General features: G+C 40.7%; 2 protein-coding genes across 8 annotated transcripts; both read left to right on the top strand.

Moving 5' to 3' along the window:
• Window positions 1–1,454: 1,454 nt before the first annotated feature.
• On the top strand, window positions 1,455–9,736 carry LOC147797748 (uncharacterized). Of its 7 annotated transcripts, XR_015426805.1 has the most exons (5): window positions 1,455–1,591; window positions 3,455–3,568; window positions 8,188–8,240; window positions 8,537–8,638; window positions 8,732–9,736. XR_015426805.1 is itself a non-coding variant. In XM_087142425.1 (4 exons), exons 1-4 carry the CDS (start codon window positions 7,657–7,659, stop codon window positions 8,904–8,906), a joined length of 417 nt encoding a protein of 138 aa, XP_086998551.1. In that variant the 5' UTR covers window positions 6,481–7,656; the 3' UTR covers window positions 8,907–9,736. The 7 variants fall into 7 exon arrangements, 1 of the variants encoding a protein (XP_086998551.1); XR_015426807.1 differs by lacking the exon at window positions 8,537–8,638; XR_015426806.1 differs by lacking the exons at window positions 1,455–1,591; window positions 3,455–3,568 and adding an exon at window positions 4,015–6,217.
• A 1,816-nt stretch (window positions 9,737–11,552) lies between these two features.
• Window positions 11,553–22,229, top strand: LOC110983921 (uncharacterized). The gene is made up of 3 exons (XM_022243593.2): window positions 11,553–11,711; window positions 13,212–14,363; window positions 19,290–22,229. The coding sequence occupies exons 2-3, from the start codon at window positions 13,214–13,216 to the stop codon at window positions 19,907–19,909; spliced, it is 1,770 nt and encodes a 589-aa protein (XP_022099285.2). The 5' UTR covers window positions 11,553–11,711; window positions 13,212–13,213; the 3' UTR covers window positions 19,910–22,229.
• Window positions 22,230–24,327: the final 2,098 nt, after the last annotated feature.

Genomic DNA, 24,327 nt, shown 5'->3' with positions numbered 1-24,327 from the left:
TTGGGGCCCAAACAATCTCCTTTTTTCTAAAAGATGTTGGGAGCACGTTTAATGGCAATGAGCTGACCAGAAATTCTCACTGGAATTAGTGGACTGCGCCCACTAGTGCATGCTATTCGATCTTTGTACGCTGTAGCCATGGGCATGCAGAGCCTCGAACTGACAGCTTTTGAAATATTGTCCAATCGTATAGTATAGATGGTAGAATAACTAACGCAGCATGCCCAAATCTACTAAACAACATACACGGACAAAGCTGACAGATCGAGACTCTGCATGCCTATAGCGGCAGTGTGCAAAGAGCTAATAGATAGCAGGTCTTGTTGCTGTTGTTGTTCTTTTTCATGGATGTTTTCTAACTTTGTGTTTTCATTAAGAGTGGGTTATTGAAGAAATTGTTTTTAATCAAGTGTAATTAGACAAAGCGTCACGACTTAATATCAGCATTGTCTCCAGGAAATAAGTAACATCAGCAACAACTTTGTTTTAGCTTTCAGCTCTAATTTCTTTTCCTTCTAATAATTATATAATAGAATTAATTTTGTTCCCCCACTTTTTGAAATCCTAAGTCCCCCAGAATTAGGTCAAACAATTTCTCAGAATTGTGTGGGTTGCTTGGCAGCGCGTGTGGGCAGTTGGTGGCAGAATTTGCAACCAACCATAAGAGTCCTTGAGAAGGAGCGGATAACTTCCCTAGCCAGTGACCTTCCACTTCACTTGGCTACTGTCTCTCTGTGATTTCTCCTTCCATTGCACCTGCCATACTTACAAATTCGTTCCTGTCCTGCTCCAGGCAAAGACATCACCAGAGTTAGGCAATTGAGCTACACATGCATACGTTGCTGGACAGTTGGTGGTGTGGACCAGAGCCACATTCCTTGTTAATACCAACACCTAGTGCGGTGCTTTACAATCTATACATGTAGGCATCTGATTTATGAACCTTCCCTAGAGAGACATCCGTCAGCCACTGATGGCCATTTTTGTAATTTCAGAATTAAAAAAAAAAAAAAAAAAATTAAGGCCAATTGCGATGACTTTCCATCTAATCCTACCTCTAGCCATGCTGAACAACCTAGTTTAGTCACCTTTAAGGTAGGGACTTCCCCGTTGCTGGTATAGATTTCGCCAGCGCTGGCCTCTAGCCAAGTGCAATGGGACTGTGTGTTAATCTCTTTGCCAGGTGGCCTTATTGGATTGTTTACAGAAACGTTAGTGGAGCAAGCCAAGGCCATGAGTTATGTCATGTTCGGTTTATTTGACGAGTCCTTAAGCTGTCTAGATAGCTGTCTGGGTAGTTTCATTGTATGGGGGGGGTGTTAAATTTATTGTTGATTTGGTGGGCCCTCCTCGTGACTGGAAAATGGGTACCATGACCGTACTCCGACCTTTTTTCTGCGTTTTTTTATTTGTAGGCGTTTGTAGGCAGTTGGTAACCCCTCTGATCAATTTTAATGCCATTAGAGGGGTCTGTGGGGTTTGAGGGGCATGATTATACCATAGAGCTACAATCTCTATGATTATACATAGCCACCTACCATGGATGGACGTTGCTGCTTAACAGTACAAATGGGTCCTCCTCCGAGTCAGGGTAAGCAGAATCAAGCTTGATCACTGAAAATGCTTCTTAGAAACATCTGCTCTTCTTTCAAGGCTCTAAATAAAGTTTTTAATCGGTATTGTGAAGTCCGAGTTGTTTTGTGGCATTCCTGGCTCCGGAGGATAAAGAACCAACTTCATAGATCTGGTTCCTGCCCCTCGAGCATAAAACAATCCACTAGTGCCTGCGTGGGATCAGATGGCGCCAAGACAATAACTGAAGGGTGTTTTTTTTTTTTTTCGTGAACAGCCATTTTGAATGACAGCAAGCAAAAGTGTGTATGAGTTTGGACGTCAACCCACACAATCCATCGGAATCCGCGTGCTTTACATTCACACAACCAATCCTGGTGATAATCGCAAGGATTTTGCATCCTTGTGAAATTTTGGAGGAGGTCAGGATACGTGTAACTATCAAACAGGAACCCTTGCAATTCGCTGACAGGGATACACTTTCAGACAACACTATTTGTCTGTGATAGTGACATTGATGCGATTTCAGTGCAAGGGACCTTGTTTACAGCGCACAGGTGAAGAGCCTTAAAATAAAAATTCACAACTCAAACGTGCTTGAAGGCTAAGAAAATCTGGCAAGCCGACAGCAATATTATATCAAAGAAAAATGATTCTCATTCGTGTGACTCTCCTCTGCAAGCCGTCCAATACGCCCCTGCCACTATTCCCTCTCATGCATATAAAAAAAGCGATCTGTTTGTAGCCTGTCCAGCTAGAGTGGGTTAGCGTCTGCAGTGTGACTGTTTCTGGCTGACTAGTTCTCAGGATGTTCCAGAAGCTGGTATGGTGGTACTGTGCATGTACATGTACATCTTCTTAGAAGCACAGGGAGCCATTTATTCTCCAGTGCTACCCGTGCCCTTGGTATACCTAGGAGATATTTTATGCATAGCTTATCACACTGCCTACACGAAAACATATGGATACAAGAAATGAATAAAACATTCTATTCCCAGAAGTGTCTTTACAGAATTATTTGCCTACTGGTTTGTATCACCACCAATCTCAAACGTTCAGTTCGCCTAACCTATATCTTATAAAGGCCTACATTTTAAATTCAAAGTGGTGAGGCCAGGTTCAACAGCGAAATAAAAGAAAAAAAGTGACACAGAAACGTCAATCAAATCTTCCAAAACATATATTACAATAACTGTCTACACATACACGGATAGGTTTGCACCAGATTTATCAGTGACAGGCTCATGCTTTTTGGTTTCTAGGCTGAGCTATAGTTGAAGAATTTCTTGATCTTGTCTATGGGTTCCTAGTTGATAACTCTTTCATCGCATTCTTGTTTCATTTTTTCCATGCCATTCGTGCACAATTTCAAGAGTTCTCGTCCAGATGGGTTTCGGCGATGCGGCACAAATCTTCTACATCCATTTCTGCAGGGTTTGCTTTGACCAGTATTTGCTTACCTAATAGCACTGTGCCAGGAACAATTCCAAGTCTGTCCAGATGGCAACAACCCTCAACATGTAGAAACAAAGAAAACAACTACAGAATTTAATTAATAATACACATGGCACAATTCAAAGTATCAATTATAGTTTCACACTACAAGTATCTATGGCTTCTCTTCAACATTCGTCTACAGCCAGAAACTGGTTTTCAAGAAAAAAAAGAACACAAACAACTAATATGGTTTCTGGATGGGTCCCATTTATCACCAGCTATCTTAAATTTTCCATTTGCTCAAGTTATCTCTAATATAAAGGAATTGAATTCAAGGTGGTGAACCCAGCTTCACTACTTTCAAATTCAACATAATATATATCTGAAATAAGTTGATGGTGACAGTATGTGCCTGATTAACTGCTCTTTCACATGTCACACACAGGTTGCTGCAGGCTAGGGTTAAACACAAACAGTACTCCATACAAACGGTGAGAGTTTTCAACCATCCATTAACTCTAGCTGAGAGTGGTTTCTTCTCTGGTTTACAAACCTACATGTAAGTCATTCTCATTCATCCCTAGAAGGGTTGAATTTTTTTTTCCATATTTGAGTTGAAAGTCGTCTTGTGTCATCTACAGCATGAGAATTAAAAATGTAGAAATGTAGCCTTTGATCAAAATTTAATTTCTTCACATTTTTAGTTTGGTAATGCAAAATTATTTCAAACTTAAACGACATGTTTCATATGGTCACTTCTTATTATTAGCGAAATCCAAAACACAAATGAGTATAGCTATATACTCAATGACCTCAGTTATTCATCAAAGCTCAAAATTGTTGATCTTTCCATTTTCCCTTGAAATTCATAGTGTTGTGAAATTACTCAACATGAATTGTTGATCGATTATTAGTTGATGATTATTGGTTATTTCTGGTATTTTTACCTGGCAGCGCGCTGTGCAATTATTAGTTCGCTCACCCCGCGTCTCCGCGTGCATTCACAGTGCATAGTTGAGTTACCGCTGCGCGCGCGCTATCAGAACCACATGTAAACAGCGCGCACTTTCTTGCTTGGTCGCGCTAGCGCCCTCTTGCCGTGAGCGTGAGGCACTGATGTTCGCTACACGGCACGCTGTTTTGTTCTACCTGATGTGACTTATTAGTAAATGTTATGATGGAATGTTTTGTTCTTAACACAATGTAAAAACATGGATTTCGGTTAACCCTTTCAGCACCCTTGTGCCAAAAAGGCACAAATGAAACACCCCCTTTGCATACCACGGTGCAAGATGAGCGCGAAAAATTGCAACCGCTTGTCTACCGACGTGCCATTCGGGAACAATCTAATCGGCAGGTTGAAAGCTTAAGGACGCCCTCACTTGAACACCGCTTCTGATTGGTTGCTCGACGGCAGGCGGATATTCTTTGCTGCGTTTAAAAGTTTAGCGAGGGAACACGATTGACTGCCAATTTTTTCACGCATCGGACATGTAATATACACAGCTAATGAACAATCACAGCCAAAACATGGAAAACGAAGAAGACATTTTGCTAGAATTTTTTGCTGACAGCGACTCCGTTGTCCTCAGATGCTAGCGGTATGGACAACGGTGAAGACGATTTCTAGGCAGCAGCAAAGCCCAATTATCTGCACGGGCGGAGCAAAGCCGGACCTTCATGGCGGAAACACGGGAAGACTATGGGATTCGATATCTGCCGTTGCCCGTCGTCCGCCGCCTTTTGCTTTTTGTTGTGTTCCAATTCTGCCATTTACGAGTTCCAAACATGCCATTTTCCGTCGCCCGCCGTGCGTCGTCCATCAAATTGGTTACATAGAGCCTGCAAAAGCTGGGATTTAACATATGACAATGTGATGATTCCATTCACTTTTAAGGATCTTTTTCTAACAGGCAAGTGCAAATCCCACCTGAAAAGCATATATTAGTCCCATAATTAAAGTCGATAATGCTGTAAAAATGTGCCGACTTGTTTTCATCAAATTCCAGAAAGAAATCTGCCAGCCGATACAGATATTCCATTTTGTCCTTTCAATTTCATCTTGAAATCCAGAAATACTAGATAGTGCTGTGGATAACAAACTGTTTGTTAAATGTATTGTTAGGGGGCAATGGTTTAAGTTTCAAAAAATGTGGCGTGTTGGTTTTTGTGGGTGTGTATGCCATGGTGGATAGACCAATGAGAACAGGTTTCCAGCACATCAGCATTATTTACGGCGCTAACAAGTAACGTTACTGTTAAAAGACTTCAGTGAGCCTACCTGCAACTCAAGTCATGTCTAATTTGGAGTATACAGCAGATTTCATCATAGGTATACCCGCCCTCAAAATAATGTTGAATCAGTTCGTCAGTTATGAAAACCATTAAGGAATCAATGTATCAATAAGGAATCACTTTACCGATGGCAGTCTTTAAAAATGAAAAGATTTTTTTTTATTTCGATTGGAGTTCGGCGCAACTGCAAAAACGAATACATCTTCTAGTTCTACTGCTAAAATGAGAGTCAAGCACGATGGGTCGATCGAAAAAGTACATGGACATCTGAAACGATCAAGGGTCAAAGTTTAAAATACCACTGCGCAATCGAGACAAAAAAAGGACGACGGGCGATGCGTGACGAGTGACAGACGACGCACGACGGGCGACGCACGACGGGCGACACACGACGGCAGATATGGAATTCCATACTTTATGGCGCAACAGCTGGGCCTAAATAGTGTAAATAATTCCATGTGGCCTGCCTCTCCCGACCCGGCCCAGTCAATCACAAGGGCTTATCCAGGTCTCCAGGTCAACACACTCTGTTTACACCGCTGGCGCCAACCACAAGCTTCCAGACACATTGGCAAGCATCCCAGACATTGGCCTGATGAATTTTCCAAAGGGGGAAGGAGTATTTTTTTCGGGGGGGGAGGTATGACGTGCATTATCAGAGTAAAGCAGTGTTTTTTGCACAAACGTAAGGAATGGATATGGACCCCCCCCGTTTCAGTCATTGCCAGTGCGATACCACTGGCAAGATTGACACCCCTCTCAATAGTTAGGTGGGGACAAGTTAAGAAAGGTCACGGGAGTTTTACCAGCTGATGCGTGGCAGTTAGTAGAACGATCAAATCATGTGATTTCTGAGACATTCTTGACACACGGTCCAACCCTGGAGACAACATGGGGAGATGAACAAGAAAAGGTATTTAATAGAAATCTATATAACTATAATAAATGAAGTTTCGGCCGATGTACTGTACATACAAAGATATTGCTGGTGATATAAGAAAACGAAGAAGGGTGGGATGCTCTGTTAACTCGTGGGCAAGGACTACTGCAAGGTGCACTGAAAAAATTGCATGGGTTAAATTTCAACCCAAGGGATTGAGGTTGAAAACTGCAACTACACAATAGTTTAGGTTTGTTCAACCCAATTTGGGTGGTTAAAATTACTTTCTGGTTTGTTTTCACCAAACAATGGTTAATATCTACTCATTTTGTGGGTGAAAATGAAACTGAAAGTAATTCTGCTCCAAATGGGGTTAACACACCCCATATTTGGGTAGGGGCATTGCTCAGCCATCCTTGGGTTGAAATTTAACCCAGGCAATTTTTCAGTGTGTGGTTCACGTCCAACGAGGGAGACTGACTGACCCCTGGCCCCGAGGGCGACGCGGTGATAATTGGCTTGGCAGTGAAGCATAGATGTCAAACCCGTGCAGCCGGGTAGAGTTCAGGGCAATGGGGTGGTAGCCTTGAGCGCAAGCACGATTATTGGAAGCCGGGAAGAAAAGGTCCCGTTAATTTTAAAGTAGCTTAACTCGGATACAAGTAGTAGCTGGCTTATCTGTGCTGTCAGCGTTTCGCCTGCCCGTGGTGGTGTGGTCAACGGAGAACCCAGCATGGGAGTGTCTAGCCAATTTGTGGTGTCCTAGCACAGTCCCTGTTTACCCATTAACCCTAACACTCCTCAGTCCTCCAACAGGTGAAGGATTGAGAAGGGTTAGGATTAAAGAAAGAATCTTACAAAAGAAACAAAGTTTTACAGGGCTTGACTTAGAGTGGGATTAGGATGGCAGTTCTGGAGGATGAAGGTTCAGGCCCTAGAGGGTAAAGCTAATAATCCCCACCGGCTGGCCGTCATTAAAATGCACGAGTCTACAAGTCTGACTACTTTGATTGGTGGAAATTCCGTATGTATTATGCAAGATCATGTCCTTCATATGCAATTCTGAATAACTACATATTACCGACGGGGGTCCCATTACCTCATCTGCCAAGACAGATTTACTGTCTATTGACGTACGACATATGTTGTAAAATAAATTTATACTTTGTTTTCCCTGCCCAAAGATTCACTGACGACTCTTGATGAAAATTCTCAGGTCAAGCATCACCCATGGATATATACAGATATGACGCAAGGGTCAAGGGTTATATTCTGCATTTCGTCTGGCACTGATTTCGGCCAAGACGACCATCGATTTCAGAGTAAAGTCAAATATTGTAGGATCAACAGCTACAATTAGGATACAGGAGTTTACGGGTGCACCCTGGTAATTAGGCCAGAAATATGTCCGCCGAGCTCATTAATAAAAGTTATACACTCAAAATATTCTATATTAGAGGGACCTGAGAGCCATGGAACTGAGGAATTCAAGAAATATGAGACTGGACCTCTGGGCCGGACTCGGGGCTTCCAATTCTGAGCAATTTGGATGCAATCGGGTATGAAAGTGGCACTATTTGAGCCATTTTGCTGAGGGAGGGTTTTTCAAAATGGCTACTTTTCTGGACAGGGACATTTTCTGCATTTTAGGGGTGGTCTGCTTCTGGTGAAAATTTCTCAAAAATTCATTGGTCAACCCCCCGAAAATTGAAAGGAAAATGAAAGAGGACATGTGGAACATCATTTTTCTGTGCAGCCTGAACACCTGTGAGAGTTGTGAGTATTTTTAAAATGTTTGTGAAGTATGGGGATTTATCACTGCTGTCTATGGGAATTTATTTGTAGTGGTGCACCCTATAGATCCAGAGAATGGTGGCGGCCATTTTGTTTTGATGGGGATTTAAAAAGATGTTTTTTGCTGCTTTTTGGGCACATTGAGATTAAATTGAAGCAAAATATAACAGAACACAAAATAATTTGCCCTCTGTACTTTTGAATTCCAGGTTTTTATTGACAAGAGCAGAAAAAACAAGCATAGTGGAGTAAACGTTTACCGGTAAGTGAACCATCATACACTATGGAAAACATTGAGTCATTCGAATCATTCTAGTTTCTGCTTGCTGTCATTTTTTCTTCCTGGCTAGTTTATTTATATAATTATTGAGATGGAAACCCAGATACATAGTTTTGTAGTGAGATAAAATCAAGTAAATCCCAATTTTCTGCTTGGGAAAATTTAATTTTGACTGCTGATAAAGTCGAGGATATAGAGGGCGGGCAGCATGTCGGGGGTGAAAGTTAAAACACACAGTGCATTAAGACTGACATGACTGAACTAAAATTTGTCTGCAGCCTAATAAAGTGGACAATTTCAACGGTTGCCTTGCCAAAAGGATGCTTGACTTTGTCATTCGCCACAGCAAGCGGCGTCTTTCCTGCAACCCTGCACTTCACGTAGGTTTTGCACGATTGCTCTTGATCTGGTTGCATGTGCCCATTTTTGTGACAGTTTCAGCATGTTCACGAAATTTGTTGATTTATTTGCAGGACATTCCTTGAAGGGACAGTTGTGTCCATTACTGATAAGAGCCTCCTTCCATCAGCTGTGGAAATTCTGTGTTGTACAAACCCCAACATTTCTCAGTCGGCATCAACGTGGGCTGGCCATCAGAATCAGGATTTCCTCTCTAGATCTGTGGTGTACATGTGCATGTATGCATGAGGACAGCATTGCAACTAAGTCCACTGCAGAAGGCTTGATGTCAACAAACCGCCATGCTGCTCGTACCCCTGTGACTGTCCGTTGGACTCTGTGGCACTCGAGTTTGTCTGAGAAATCGTCTCGGTAACATCGGGACGGAGCAGCGTGACATCCTTAAATTGTCAGCACTGCATTGGACTGGTCCTTGAAGACTCATCTCTGGCAACAACTACTTCCTATTTACTCCTGTGTTTGCCTTATATAGACTGTTGGTGAGTTCATCTAAAATGGACTGTAAGTTTGACAGGGACAATTTGTGGCCATTCTGACGCCAGCCTTTGCTACATTTGCAGACTGCACATTCCAATCAACCCAGTATTGCTGCAGAACTAGTTGGCTGTGCAAGTCTGATAAATTTTCTCCTGTGTGTGAGCATCTGACAAAATGCATGTGGCCACACAGACTCACTGTCAAACCCCATAATAATGAACACAGAGCACATCAAATATACTTGACAAGCATGACATGGAATAAGATTTCTTTTATTTTATTAGGGTGTGGTGTGTATGTGGGGGGAGGGGGTTGGAAGATAGGACAGTAACCCGGCTAGTACAATTGTGCTAGGCTGTGGTGGGGGCAGGGCCTGGGAATCATATATCCTCGGCTTGTAGTTTTATAGAATTGGGCAGCCACGACCAGGGATTAACCCTGACATTTAGTACTGAATCCTCTGATTTCAGTATGATTTTACGTACACCAATGCATAGCATCAGTGTCCATTGTGTACAGCTGTTGATCTTCTGTTGGTGTTTCTTTGTTGCAATAAATTGAGAAAGAGCCAAAATACCAGAGAGCCTGATGTCACATTATCATCTGTAACATACAGAAAGTCCCACATACACTTTCCAAAGTCCAACTGTGCGTATAAACTTATAATTAGAACCCTCCCCCTTTCCACCCAGGATCCGCCCCCAAAGTGGGCATATCCACAACACAATGAGCCCAGATTGATCGCAAAATGGAATGTTTGTGAAAGAGGGAAATTTTGTCTAGATTTGGTGAGGGAAGGAGAGAAATAAGCACCCTCAAGATGCACAAGGCATGCACACAGGCATGCAGTTTTCCTATTCAAATTGTGCAAAATGGCATAGCCATACCCTCATGCGTTTACCTCTGCGGTTTCTCCCAGGGGCAATATTTTTCAATTTTGTTTTTACATAATGACTTGGGATATATTCTGATTCTCTTAAGAGTGCTGTTGTGTCACAATGTGAAAGTTGCCTGCTATTATAGGGTGCACCCTGGTAATTAGGCCAGAAATATGTCCGCCTAGCTCATTAATAAAAGTTATACACTCAAAATATTCTATATTAGAGGGACCTGAGAGCCATGGAACTGAGGAATTCAAGAAATATGAGACTGGACCTCTGGGCCGGACTCGGGGCTTCCAATTCTGAGCAATTTGGATGCAATCGGGCATGAAAGTAGCACTATTTGAGCCATTTTGCTGAGGGAGGGTTTTTCAAAATGGCTACTTTTCTGGACAGGGACATTTTCTGCATTTTAGGGGTGGTCTGCTTCTGGTGAAAATTTCTCAAAAATTCATAGGTCAACCCCCCGAAAATTGAAAGGAAAATGAAAGAGGACATGTGGAACATCATTTTTCTGTGCAGCCTGAACACCTGTGAGAGTTGTGAGTATTTTTAAAATGTTTGTGAAGTATGGGGATTTATCACTGCTGTCTATGGGAATTTATTTGTAGTGGTGCACCCTATAGATCCAGAGAATGGTGGCGGCCATTTTGTTTTGACGATAATGCTCCTCAGGTGAAAATGTTTTCATTTACTTCATTCCACATGATATTGTGATGAGAAAGCGTCTAAAATATATGTTGAAATGAAAGGGGAAAAACAGACAAGCAAGAAACAGAAAGTCGATAGTTAATGTAACATCTCACAGAATGAAGGGAAAGATCTCATACTGGCAGTCTTTTGTTAAAGGTTACACGAATCATATTTTTTTTAAGGATGAAAGGAGACTCCGCTCGAAAGTCCGAGGTTCATACGCTTCATTTACATAGAATGGGCGCTGCAGTTACAAGTAAACCACTTCAAAGTAGCTTTAAGTACGTGATATCAAGATAAGGTTAGTAAAATAGGATTTGTTGTTTCTTGTCAGCGCCTGAATGTGATTTTGGCTCCCCCATCAAAAAGATTCATTATCCAATGTTCTACCAAAGGGAAAAACTTGACAGAAATTCCAACTCCTAACATCGAAAGATACCTTCCGGTAAAACCCCGTTCACCAGCACAAAAACACTCTAGAGCCAAAAGTCCCATGGATACCTTGTCAGCCTAGCGGGGCACCCAATAGTCAATAAAAATCGAAACATGCCATGCCTGAACCAATTGTGTCCGTCTGGCTGCAATCCCTGGTCTTCCATCAAGACTTCACCTCAGCAGAATCAACAACCAAACGGACTACAATCAAACAGCATCAGACGGTCACACAATCGTTTATAAAGAGTGATGAAGCCACATAGGTCTTATTTGTGTAAAGGATATTATTTGTCCATGATACAAAAATAATGAAGAACGAAAAACGCGTCAAAATTTGAATAGCCCCTGACGAGAAACAATATATCAAACTTCGTCTACCTAACTGATTTCCAGAGGCCATAGTAACTCGCGTTATCTGCAGCCGGTCCGCGCACTGTTGAATGTTTCTGTACTTTTTGTCAGGACTTTGTCAGTGCTGGCATTTTGTCATTACATGAATGTTCGAATCCGAACCTTCTCCTGAAAGAGGGAGGATAATTTAATTGAGGTAAGATTTTTGTTCACTATTCGAATTGTTTTAATAGAAAAATTGATGTCGAGAGTGTAACTCAGTTATATTGAAGTGAATTATATAAGGTATCAGGTGTTTCGAGTGAGAGAATATTCAAACTATATAAAAAAAACAGCTTCAGTTTCCAGTTTATTGTTCCAGTGATTGCTTATTTCAAGGAAGTTCGAGCTTTGCAATAAAGAGGACAAATGCTCATTTAGGCCTATAGGTAATGTCTGGGACATTGTGTGCTCTCGAACAACGTTTTCAAATGGGAAGGCTAAAGGGAAAACTGGGCACTTGGTTGAGTGTGTTTATGGTCACCCTAATTTATCAGGCTTTTGACTGACATAAGGAGAACGATGCAAGTTCATGCTATCCCCAGAGTAGTCTTCGTTCATACAGAAATAATCACCAAAAATGAAAACAGACATGTTTTCTTTCGGGGAAGGTTGTAGTTCCATTTTCCCATCCACTCTCCCTCCAGATCAGGTGATATAATTATCAAACAACTGGTCATAAATCAATAAAGGGTTCTGAAATGAACGAACTAAAGAAATTGCCCAAAATTTTCATGCAAACAATATAACCCCTTTTTGTCCCTTTCGTTGGGCTGCGGAAAAATTCCGCATGCATTTTACTATTAGAAGCTGTAGCAATGTGTTAAGGGAATGCCTCGAAAAAGCCTTGAAAGTTTTGTGTGTGGGTCTGCACTATACAGAAACAATTACTATACTGAATTCAATCTTTCCCCCAAATTTCCTCCAAATTCGGCCGCTGCAAGATTGAAAAATGGCCTCTCAGTGGCAACTGAAGTTGGGAAGTCCCAGTTTTCCTGTCAAATGCAGTGCAAACAACACGATGAGATAAACCACATGTAAAGGCGGTTATTTATGTTATCTCGCCAGGAACTGCTCATGCTCTGAGTCATAATCGTATGATCTCTGTCTCGCAAATAAAGGGACCCAAAATATCTACAGTTCTCGACCAAAACAACCTAGTCTGGTTGTATGGTTTAAGGTCATAGCAACCCTAATAAAACTGTGTAGCATCGGGCAACTACATACCAGAATTAAAGATACACACATGAAATTATTTTTGAGTTCTTGCACGTCCATGATACAGTAGGTGCATAGCTGTCGGTTTCCTGAGAAGTGCCAAATCAACAAGAACAAATCTCTTATGATAATTCATTGCAATGATTTAGGAAAATGGCCAAAGACAACCTCAGTACTAGCATTTCAGTCAAAATATGAACCACATGGTATTGATTACAATAAAAACTTATTCTGTGCAGAACAAACAAAAGAAAACAAACACAGAAAATTTTTCGAACTCATTATCAATTATCATTCATTGAACAGCTGCGGTAATTCAAAGGGCAGTTAAAAATGATGTTGATTTTTTCCTTCGCTTTCCCATTTGAAACGTCAGCTTGATTGTTCATTAGTATTGCATGTTGTTCAAATAGGTCTTTGTCTTCTTCGCATTACATAGAAATGGCTACCACAGTACCACTGCATTCTGCTATTGAGAAGCATCTTGAATGTCCAATATGTCACAACAGATACAGACAACCCAAGGTATTGAACTGCCAGCACAGCTTCTGTGAGGAATGTCTGGTGGAGTACCATGAGAGCGGATTTAAAGATTCACCTAAGGTCCCTTGCCCAGTGTGCCGTCAAGAGACTACATTTCCGAAGATAGGCATACAAGGCCTCACGACAAACCTCACTTTGGTTGGTTTGACCGAGGAATTGGAAAAAATTGCACCCTCCAAGGACTCCAAGTTACTCTTGGGGACATGCAAGGGAGACAACGAACCGTCACATCACCGCATCGATGCGTACAAATGCCACAAACACGAGGGCAGCGTGAAACAATTTTACTGCAAAACATGTGATGAAGTAATATGTCACAGCTGCATAGTTTCTGAACACACTATCCCGGTACATGATATTACTGAAAGTGAGTTGGCTGCAAAGAATTTCAGAGAGTCCCTCAACAACAAATTTCCCGCGTTCACAAAGAACATACAATTCCTCGAGGTTTGCCTGTTGCATACAGATGAGGCGAAGACGTCATTCAACAAAAACACAGCGAAGACTCGACAGGTGGTGCACGACAGAGCTGCTGAGGTCATAGCCCAGGTCAAAGCTGAAGAAAAAAGGATCATCGATGAGATCGCAGTCCAGGAACTTGAGCAAAGCAAATGCTTTGATGAGTATAAAGACAAAGTAAATAATTTGATGGAGAGAAAGAAATATTCACTTTGGTCGGCCCAGGTCATGACGAGGAACGCCTCGGATAGTGACTTTCTCTCGTTGTACCCATTAATCCAGAACGACATAAAAAATCTCAACAGCCAAGAACCGCCTAAGATTCAACACAAACTTTGGTGGCTGAGGTTTGTGAAGAGTCATAGAGCAGACGACATCAACCTAGGCGAGGTGGAGCAGGAAGGGGATAAGTGGGAGGTGCTTAACGAATTTGGCAAGCAGAGAAGCGGTGATGGGGAGTTTGAATTGGCCAGAGGTGTCGCTGCTGCTGCTGAACCTGACGAGATAGCCGTGGCTGACTGCAAGAATAACCGAGTGGTAATCCTCGACCACCGGGGGTTCATAACAAGACTTATTCCAGTCTTGTCTGGTAGGTCAAACGTATAGGGTGACTAGGCAAAAAGAGCCGACAACATAAAAGGCAATTCATAAGCCAGGAAGGAATTTTTTTAATAAAACAACACCAACATTGGTGGCTCGGTGGGTCATTTTCTTTTGATCGAGCAAACAGTGTGTACTCGTCATGAAAATTGCCATTTCGTCCAGAGAAAGTAATATTTATGATATTCTGACTGAATACGTTTCCCCACCTGCAATCGTTATGCCTCTGCTCTTCTGTCCCAATTACACACAACACCCTGGTTTAATTCACCAGCTTTCTGGTCACACAATTTCTCTGTGCGGAGTTGGCTTTTACGGCATCCCTGTTTTAACAAGCACTTTTCATTTGAAAATCAGGAAATTTTGCAACTACAGCTTTTTCTATTGACTTTTTGCACACTTGAACGTGCAAGGCGGTAATGCTTTAAAGGAGTCTTTTTTTATAAATCAAAGGAAAATCTGAAAATCTAAAGGATCAGTAGGGCTTAGGGGGTTGTCAATGAAGACATAATTTATTTAACCTTAACGGATTTCTATGTATAAGAAACTTACGCAATACGCAAACTACTGCTTGAGTGAGGAACACCACTGCAATCAACTGCATTCCCATTGTCACTCTACATTGAATGTCAAATAAGCAGTAGACTCCTCTACTGATGACTTTTTGTTTTGTTTACATGTTTGCCTTTCTTAAGGAGCTTAATTCATCCTCCCTGTTGTGTTCTAATACCGTAAGAAAATGTGCATGTCGACAAAGCGTGACATCATCAGCTCCAGGCCTTATTTACCATTAAATTACCATTACGATTACTTACCAATAACAGCATTCGCTGTATCCTTCCTGGCGTTATTTCATTATGTTCTGTGCCCCATGATATAAGGAGCGTGTCGCGACACACAAGATTATTCCGTGTTCCACCTGAATTTCTCTTCAACCACCAGCCAAGCTGTTCTGCATCAACGAGTTTCCACTGCACGGAATCCTCTCCACCGGTACTCAAGCCCCACACACTCCAGAGTTCGGCACTCTTTCTCCTGAAGACGAACAGAGCACACTGTTCGAAACGTCGAGTGAACCCCGGTTCTTTTCAGAACCACACACACTCAAAGAGAGAATTTGTTTACATGGTGTCACCGCAAACTTCACATAGTAAATTTCTCTTCAGTTCATACATACCAAAGACAGTTAATCCGTTCCTGTCGGTCAAGATTCCGACACTAGCCCAGTGTTAAACGAGTGATAAAGCATCGGCTGGCTCATTGCGCAGTGCGCACTATAGGCGCGTCAATCTCTGTACAAGCAGACTGAAATACGACCAATCGCCACGGGCTAGAGGGTTGTTAACAATTAACATTAAGTGAAATTGTTGAACAAAACAACTCCTTGCAAATTTTTCGTACTTAAAATATAATAATAAAGATAATAAATGTTAGCCGCTGCAGTCGGGTAATGTTGCGTCCATTCCCCTAAGCCGGTCTTAAACAACGTTTTAAACTTCGTTTGTATATAGTTGTTTGTTATGCAGACTGTCCTGGAGACCTGAAAACGCAGACACGAACGGGGGAGACGTTGCATGACATCATGCGTGGCACTAAGCGAGAGGGACATCGTTGCACGCTAGTCATGCCAGCATGTGTTTTTGCATTAGTATACCAAGCGTTAGGGCTACTCTGGTCTTTACCCTGACGCCTTTAAATACAAGCTTTATCCAAAATGACACGGAAACATACTTTTCTCAAATAAGTATGCTACCTTTCTATGTGCCATTAAATTCCACCATTTTGATAGGGTTCCCTAAAACAACGGACACTATCCGTACAATAAGTATTTTTTACCAAAATTCCAGTAAACAGAATGGAATTTTTGTTTTCCGGTGAAATCATCAATGACGACACCGTGAACTGAAATTTACGACCGAGATCATTCAAATTTTCTCCACAAATGCACACTTTCTGTAGTGTAGACTGCTCACAAAAAGACGTATTCTGTCCTAATGTGAACATAGGTACATCAGTGCTTGTATTACTTTCACACTTGTCCTTGATATTTAAAGGAACCAGGAAATAGAAATAATTTTAAAGGTTTTACTAAAACCTTTGAGATTGCATCTTTGGGTTTCAAATAACCTAGTTTTAAAGTTTTGTTTTGCAATCTTAACCCATATTTTGATTTTTTTTTTGTTTTATGCTGATAACCTAGTTTTAAAGTTTTGTTTTGCAATCTTAACCCATATTTTGATTTTTCTTTGTTTTATGCTAATGCTTCTTGTATATTCATGAGCAGACCTATGATGTCATCCAAGGCACTGAATCTCAACATTGCACTGATTAGTGCGCAGACCATTTCTAGATTTTTAAACCACTGCTACGGCAGATTTTATTTTTTATTGGCAATTTATTGCTGCGTAAGTATATGGCAATAATCCAGCAAAAAAATTTCCACAGAAATGATCCCAGATAGCAAATTTGGATTCCAAATTTGAACATGAAAACATGTCTTCCTGGATTTACATATCTAAGCATAAGCGCCTTCACTTGCCCAGAAATGCTTGGTCAATTTATAATGTTTGATAAAGTGCACCGTTCAGTTCACGTAACTCCAAAAAGATGTCAAACAGTCTTCATACAGGTAAGAAGAGTACAGAGATACACATAAAGTGATTCTAAGAAAATTCTCGGGCATCAGATGTGACAAGTCGTGGGTTGTGCAGATCTGTCCCCTCAAACTTGTCCTGAATATTGTGGCGGGTGGTTCCTTCGGGCCTGACATCAGTTCAAGGGTCAAGTCTGAAATGTAATTCACAAACCATTGTTGCATTACATGAACAGTTGCGCTGTCAGCAACCATGACTGATGTTGCCCGACATGAGATCAATTACTGACGCTGAACCCAAGCTGCACTGCACACCTCAATGTTGCACTGCCTGAACAATATTGCATTGCATATCCTAGTGTCACTGTAGTGATACGGCCCGCATACAAAATAATCTGTGGACCAAGCCCAAATCAACTACAATGCACCCACGTGAACGGCTGGGTTATACGAAGATAGTCCGCACGCACCTACCATAATAGTGGCACACGCAACACCTTGTAGCAACACATCACAGCAAAAGCATCTAGAACTTACGTCTTTACAGTTGAGCTGACGCTTGTTAGAACCCTATGCAAGCTTCTCCCACTTCACGCATTCGCAAAGATCAAGCGCAAATCAAGGAGCTTATTACACAGAGTGCTACGCTCCGCCCATCCTCTGTACCACGGGACATGGACACACTACTTCAGTAATGCAATCCTTATTATGCAGAAATAACAATAATAACCCTAATTATGCAGAAAGTGTACGAACTAAAGTTCGTACACTTTCTGCTATAATATTGTTAGTGTAGTTTAAAATCAAAGTTAAAGGAAATAAATAAAAAACTAGAGGTGGTGTTAGTGAAGAAACACATAGCTGTTCCCAAAATGCTTTATTGATCTTTGATGACAGCCGACGAGTATCATAAGTTTGCAATCAATTGGATTACAAATAATTTCCAAAGTGGCATGTATAACTAAAAACAAATTATCACTGCAATTGAAAGTACAGTGCATGAGATATGACGGTTTGTGTGTAACAATACAACTTCCGGTCAAACCCGAAGTAGAGGTCATATGAGGTTTGAATATAAATTTTCATCTATAACACGTCCCTGACTATGTGCATACCAAATATGAGTGAAATAGGCCAAATAGTTTACCCGATCGAACATGTACTTCGTGAGATAAAGGGCCTTAAAGAGTGCACATTTAAATTAAGGTCAATATTGCTCTGAAGCACTCCCGTTTCAAGATATCTGCAAGACTTGAACCCAATCAGACATCTACTTCGGGAGATATAGGGCCTGAAAGAGTGCACTTGTAATGTCACGTGACTTGTCTCCTGATGACGTAATCAGCACAGAAATGTGGCTTGAAAACGTGTACAAAGTCAATGGGCTGTGAACTCGTTTGCAGAAACACTGTCATGTCACGTGATTTGTGCTTAAACTGAAAAATTCGGACTCTTAAGCATATATCAAATCAAATAACAGAGCGTAAAGTACCCGATTTCCCTTTCGTTATTATAGCAATCTTGAGGCGAAACAAAGTACTACTCGGTGAATAGCGAGTTAATAAAGTAGAAAAACATGTACAAAACCTATGGGGAAAAATAAAATATATTAAAAAACCAATACTAAATAGGGCGATTACGTCATCACGAGGTCATAAATAAGGCTTTATTTTTGCATAGTGGTCTTTGTCGGCTTTAACTATGATTACGAATGAAGATCGGCAAGTAACCAAAATTGTGCCTTGAAAATATAAATATATAAATATCAATAATAAATAACTTGGTGACGTCATCACGACGTCAATTTTATATGCACTTCTTTGAAGTAAGGTCCTTCAATGAGGAAAGTTTGATGAAGGTCCAAAATTGCAAAAGGACCAAAGTTGATGGCACCATAAACGTGCACAAAACACTTGGGCTTTTGGTAAGAAGAAGAAGAAGGAAGAAGAGAAAAAAAAGAACAAAACGAATGCCTTTTTGCAAATTTCAAAAACGCAAAAAAAAACTTTAATGATTCTGTCTGTCTGTCGTCTGGGGACTGCCGGACGATGGACAGAGCATATACTGTCCAAAACGTTGAGTACCTTCCAGTTCTTGTCAGAGCAACACCAACACCATAGTGCTACCTCAAAAATCTAAACTTAACTTGTCACCTTCACTACTTAAAGCTTGGAAGCTCACGTGAACGTTGAAGACGTTGGAAAATGCTAATGGATTTCACTTCAAAATAGTTCCTGATGTAAAGTATCTTTTAACAGGAAATCATACAATGACGTATATAAGTTTAATAAATCTGATTTTTTTCTTCTATTTTTTTTTTAGCTGACGTCGTCGCTACGTCAAATGGGTGGGTATGTGCTAACCCGAGAAAGGTATTCGTCTACCGTCGAGACACGGCGCTAGCCTACGAGTTTTACACCGTACTGTCAAGTGATGTTGGTAGGAAAGACGTTCGTCTTGTGAGTGCAGCAGTCATGAAGAACGGTAACATCATAGTTGGGGATAAAGAGAACAAGGTGTTGACCGAGCACGAACCCGGTGATGGTAAAATCCTACGCACCATGCCGGTGGAGATGGCTCCTGACTGGTTGGCTGTGATGAGCAACGGTTGGGTTGTGATCAGTGAAGAGGACCAGGGACGAGTAGGCATAGTAGATGTTTCTGATGGCAACGCCATCCATGTTACCACCATCCGACCAATCATCAACGGTAAACAAGTGGAACACTGTAGCGGTGTGGTGAGTAACAGATCGGGTATTTACATAGCAGCAGACACAGGTTTCAAGAACACTGGTCACATTCATCACTACGATTGTTCAGGTCGGTTTGTCAGCTGTATTGCAGAGGGTCTGCATAACCCCTGTGGAATCACATTCACAGCAGATGGGCAACAGCTGGTACTCGCTGACTGGTACTCCGTCAAGATATATCACAAGGTGTGATGTTATCTACCGTGATGCTGATTGGCATATCCTTCCCCGCTCTGAGCACGCCACACGCTTTCTTTGATCTTTGATTTTGCATTTGGCAACAAATAAGCCCCATAAATCAGGAATTTATCTTTATATGTACCAGTGACTCCTGTGAAATATTTAGGAATTCACATAATTGGTATGATTGCAAGATTTATCAGTCCACTGTACCGTAGTTTAAAGTTAAATTAAACTTGGTCCTACTCTTTCCTGTTACGATAATGGAATAATATTTCTTTGAATGTTGGATACAAAGTATGACAGTGAAATTTTGAAACCCATGTATCATAATAGGCTAAGAACACTGAAGACTATGTCGGTGTTTTATAGGATTTCTGTATTGGTTTGTCAACATGGAGCAAGCACAAGGTTTGAAAACACTATCTTTACTGGTGCTGGTCATTATATCAAATAGCCAGATCCTTAGAAAAACAGTCCCAGGACTCACACATTTAGGTGACCAACTTTATGTGCAATGCTGTCGATAATTTGCGGCAGCAATCAACGCCATCTCAATAAAGTACGTGATTTTGCTGCATAATTTGGTTATGGTTTGTCGGCTATTGGAATATTGCGGTGTGCTCCATGTTCCAGTGCATATATTCATCCTTAGCTTTGTCAATGAAATGAATGTCTATGCTAGTTCACATAGAACGCAATGGAAAATAATGGTTTTAGTGTAAAAGGGGGCTTTTTTAAAAGAGAATCTAGCCATTATTTTTTTTATTACTGTCATATAAGGAGGGTCTCTGTGAAACACTGGTAACGGTATCAGACATTTTGCACTTCTTACCGATGGTGCAATGTGTATCCGGTGTCCCTTTCCCAATGTTTCACACCGATATGCTTCCTAAAAGGTACACTTTCGTTAATGAATAAATAAGTAAGGGAAAAAAAAATACTTTCAGCTGACTTTTTTCATGATGGACTCATGCAACGTGACAATTAACTTTTACAAATAGCAAGTAGACCTTGAGGTACATTGCATATATCATTAAAAAATATGTTCCTAATTATGTTAAAAACACACTTGTAACCTTCAAATTACTTAATTACTTTAGTTTTGCTCAACATTGCCGCACTGAATATTTTTTTCTGCTCTTACCATTAGATTTAAATTGAAAATATTAACATTATAGACTTATTATATGATAGCTGCTCATCGAATTACGCGTCCAATTGGATTAGCTCGAATTGCATTTTTGTTTTGCTCAAAACATAGATCCCTGATTCTAAACGTTAGTACTACAATAACATGTAACATTGAAATTTTGTCACCAGGTGACATTACCAGTTACCTTTTTATGAAAAAAATGCATTAGCATATAAATCATTGTGGCATAATAAGCCCCCACAATTGCATAGTGACTATTGGTAGAGAGGTTGAATGGAAAACAAGACCTGCATCAAATACATTGCAAGTGGCCTAATATCTTATATTATCAGGCAATAAGCCTCGTAATACCAAACCTGCTTTGTTCACAAATTTTTTTCAGGTGATTAATTTATTAACATGTTTTTACACCATGAATATAAACTCAATAATATATGAAATATAATAGGAGATAGCTTTGACTAAGTTTCCGTTCGTGCTCTCTCTCCAGTGTAGCCTTTAGGGCAGCTGACATCACAGCCTTTCGCCACCGTAAGCACCACCGCTTAAATACACTTCCCTGGGCGTCCTACCCCCACTAAAACACCACATTGGCTTGAAATGAGGAGGGTGGGGGTTGTATATGTCACCACGTAGAACTTTATCCCTCATAAATATTCATTTTCCCAGTCAATGGCGCGCAACTGTTACTTCGAACGCGGGCCGTTTCGGCGTCATTCGGACACCGACTGGATTGGAGATGACATCTTTTTAAAACGTCTCCTTTCCTCGCATTCATTCCCTAGGCAATGCACTCTATTTATTCCTTTTTTACCAACATAAGTCAGTAACTATCAATATCATGATGTAGTGTTTCGTCTTTAAGACTCACAGGCCTTAATTTTGTCAGTTCTTCCATTTTCCTTAATTTGTCTTCCTTTGCTGTTCTAATAATTTGTATTTTCAACACGTCATGGCGCCTGTCAAATGGAATTATGGCGGGAAGCTGATTGAGACTTTTATAAAGTATAAGTATATTTAAACTTCTTTTGCGTATAGCTTTATCGGCATTTCATTGAACCATTCGATTCATTTGATAATGGCATTTATTGGTGATTCGGACGCTTACCGGATTGGATATGATATCTTTTTAAACGTCTCCTTTCATTCTCCACAATAAATCAACCAAACCAGAAATGCCGAGTCCTCTGCTCCCTTAAACGACTCAACATAATACCAAGGGTCACACATATGACTTCAATCATTCATTTGGGGTGATGGTCCAGTTGATCATTCTACACTTTTTGGTGTAGAGAAACTTACACACTTGCCCTGTGTTCGTTGTGGATAAACCCTTCGTCATTGTTTGGCGTGCACAATTAAGGGAATTGTCCACTTCAAACAGAGGGCGAGGGTTCCCCTTGTTTTCTGAGAATGACCCAATCTACATCCAGAATTTGCATCTTGGCATGAACAGAAAAAAAGCCCTTTTAAGCTTATTATAATTGAGGTCTTATGGCGTTGCTGCTTTTTCTTCAACCAGGCCGCTGCAGAAACACCCACTCCTGAAAAAAAGTCCACAAGTTTGTAAGGCTTTGAGTGCGAAATGCACCCTCCCTTGATTCCCCTCAATGATTGTATCAACATTTATACTTCATTTCAAACAATGCCGTGAGAAAGTATTTAAAGAATATGGTGGACTTTTTATAAGAAAAAACTCCAGATCAAAATGTATTGTATTAAGCACTGCGGGTAGAGATCAAACACCGACAGGTTTTGGTAAAGGCTCTACATTATGGAAAATGTGAGGAATGGAACGATGTGACTACGCTCAAAAATCGGAGGTTCATGGCCTCATTTGCATAGAATGAATGCTATAGTCACAAGCAAACCACTTAAAAGTGGTCAGAAGCACTTAACATCAAGATAATAACTATTCCTGGGACTGGGTTGGGGTTAGGGTCATCTGCCGTCTGTTGACACTTTTTAAAGTTTCTTCAGTTTTTGTTTTAGAATATTTTCATTGCTGGTATTTGGTAATAACATGTTTGAGTCGGTGCCTTCTGGGTTGTGAAAGTGAAGGATAAGTTAAGGATAAAGATTTTCTTTAAGTATGCATAGACTTGTCAATAGAAGAAAAACAGTCAAAACTCGTCTGCTGCCCCCCACCTGTATTCATTTACTACGACTTAGCGGTCATTTATTTTAGGCCAGGGTCAAATATTGCTTGTAACACCTTATTAGGTGACACATTCAACATAAAATATATTGTACCAGTAAGTGATGGTCTTTAATGTCCGCGTCCATGCAATAAAAATTGCCATTCTATTGCCTTCTTATGTAATATGACTAAATATCTCAAAGTACCAGGGCTGCAAAGTTGTACCGTTTTTTGGAATTATTGTTACGTCATAGCACCACACACTCCAGTGATTGTACCAAGGAACAGATTTGTGCTTTAGTTAAAGCTGTACCTTCTACCAAACAAAAAAGCTCCATTCGTGCACAATAATGGAGGGGTGGGCACAATGGTATACCTCAGAAAACAGCTGAATGAATTTTGGGAATTGTTAGGAAATGAAGAGAGCACTTTCAACGTGAGTGTTTATTCTTGGTGAGAACAGTTCCAATTGGACCAGGTGATCATACGAGCAGATTATCTACAATGTGTTGGACCCCATGATGTTTATTATGGTAACCACGACCCTTTTATTCACTTTAAAATTGCACTTGGATTGCAATTTTAAAACAGAAAAAAAAATGGTTTGTGCGTCACTAGTTAATAAGAAAAAGACTGCTGAATTCATGTGCTCGTAAACCAGAAAAGAAAGTGTTCATGGCGTCCATAAACTTACAATTTACAGTTTGCCCATGTGATCGTCTCTGTAGAATCAAAATGTTCCTTTTTTGCTTCATTCCACATAATGACATGAGAAAGTATCTGAAAGATATGATGAATAATCAACAAGATAGAAAAACTGTCCAGATCACATATAGCGTGCTATAGATTGCAGGGAGAAACCTTACCCCGACAGATTGGGAAAACGTAATACTCATAGTGTGTTTAATTAAAAGGATTGAGGTTGACTACGCTCAAAAGTCCGAGATTCGTGCGTATTTCGTATAGAATGAACGATGCATTTACCAGTAAACAACTTCAATTAGTCATAAGCACTTGACATCAAGATAACGACTTTTGGTATATTTTTGCGTCGTCCGCCGTCTGCCCATACACTTTCTACAGTCAGGATACATCCAGTGCTAAAACTTTGTCATTACATGTTCGAATCAAAAC

This window comes from Acanthaster planci, linkage group LG10, assembly GCF_054643075.1.
Source record: "Acanthaster planci isolate LZ-2023a linkage group LG10, COTS_SCS, whole genome shotgun sequence".
Lineage (NCBI taxonomy): Eukaryota > Metazoa > Echinodermata > Asteroidea > Valvatida > Acanthasteridae > Acanthaster > Acanthaster planci.
Note: the sequence above shows the minus strand (reverse complement) of the source record. Positions and strands in the feature narration are given on the sequence as shown.

Bases quoted from the DNA above. Each gene is read 5' to 3' on its own strand.
- LOC110983921 (XM_022243593.2), top strand. From the start codon at position 13,214: ATGGCTACCACAGTACCACTGCATTCTGCTATTGAGAAGCATCTTGAA. The intron at 14,364-19,289 runs GTAGGTCAAACG...TTTTTTTTTTAG, and splicing joins ACTTATTCCAGTCTTGTCTG to CTGACGTCGTCGCTACGTCA.
- LOC147797748 (XM_087142425.1), top strand. From the start codon at position 7,657: ATGGAACTGAGGAATTCAAGAAATATGAGACTGGACCTCTGGGCCGGA. The intron at 7,744-8,187 runs GTATGAAAGTGG...TTTGAATTCCAG, and splicing joins AGCAATTTGGATGCAATCGG to GTTTTTATTGACAAGAGCAG. The intron at 8,241-8,536 runs GTAAGTGAACCA...ATTTGTCTGCAG, and splicing joins AGTGGAGTAAACGTTTACCG to CCTAATAAAGTGGACAATTT.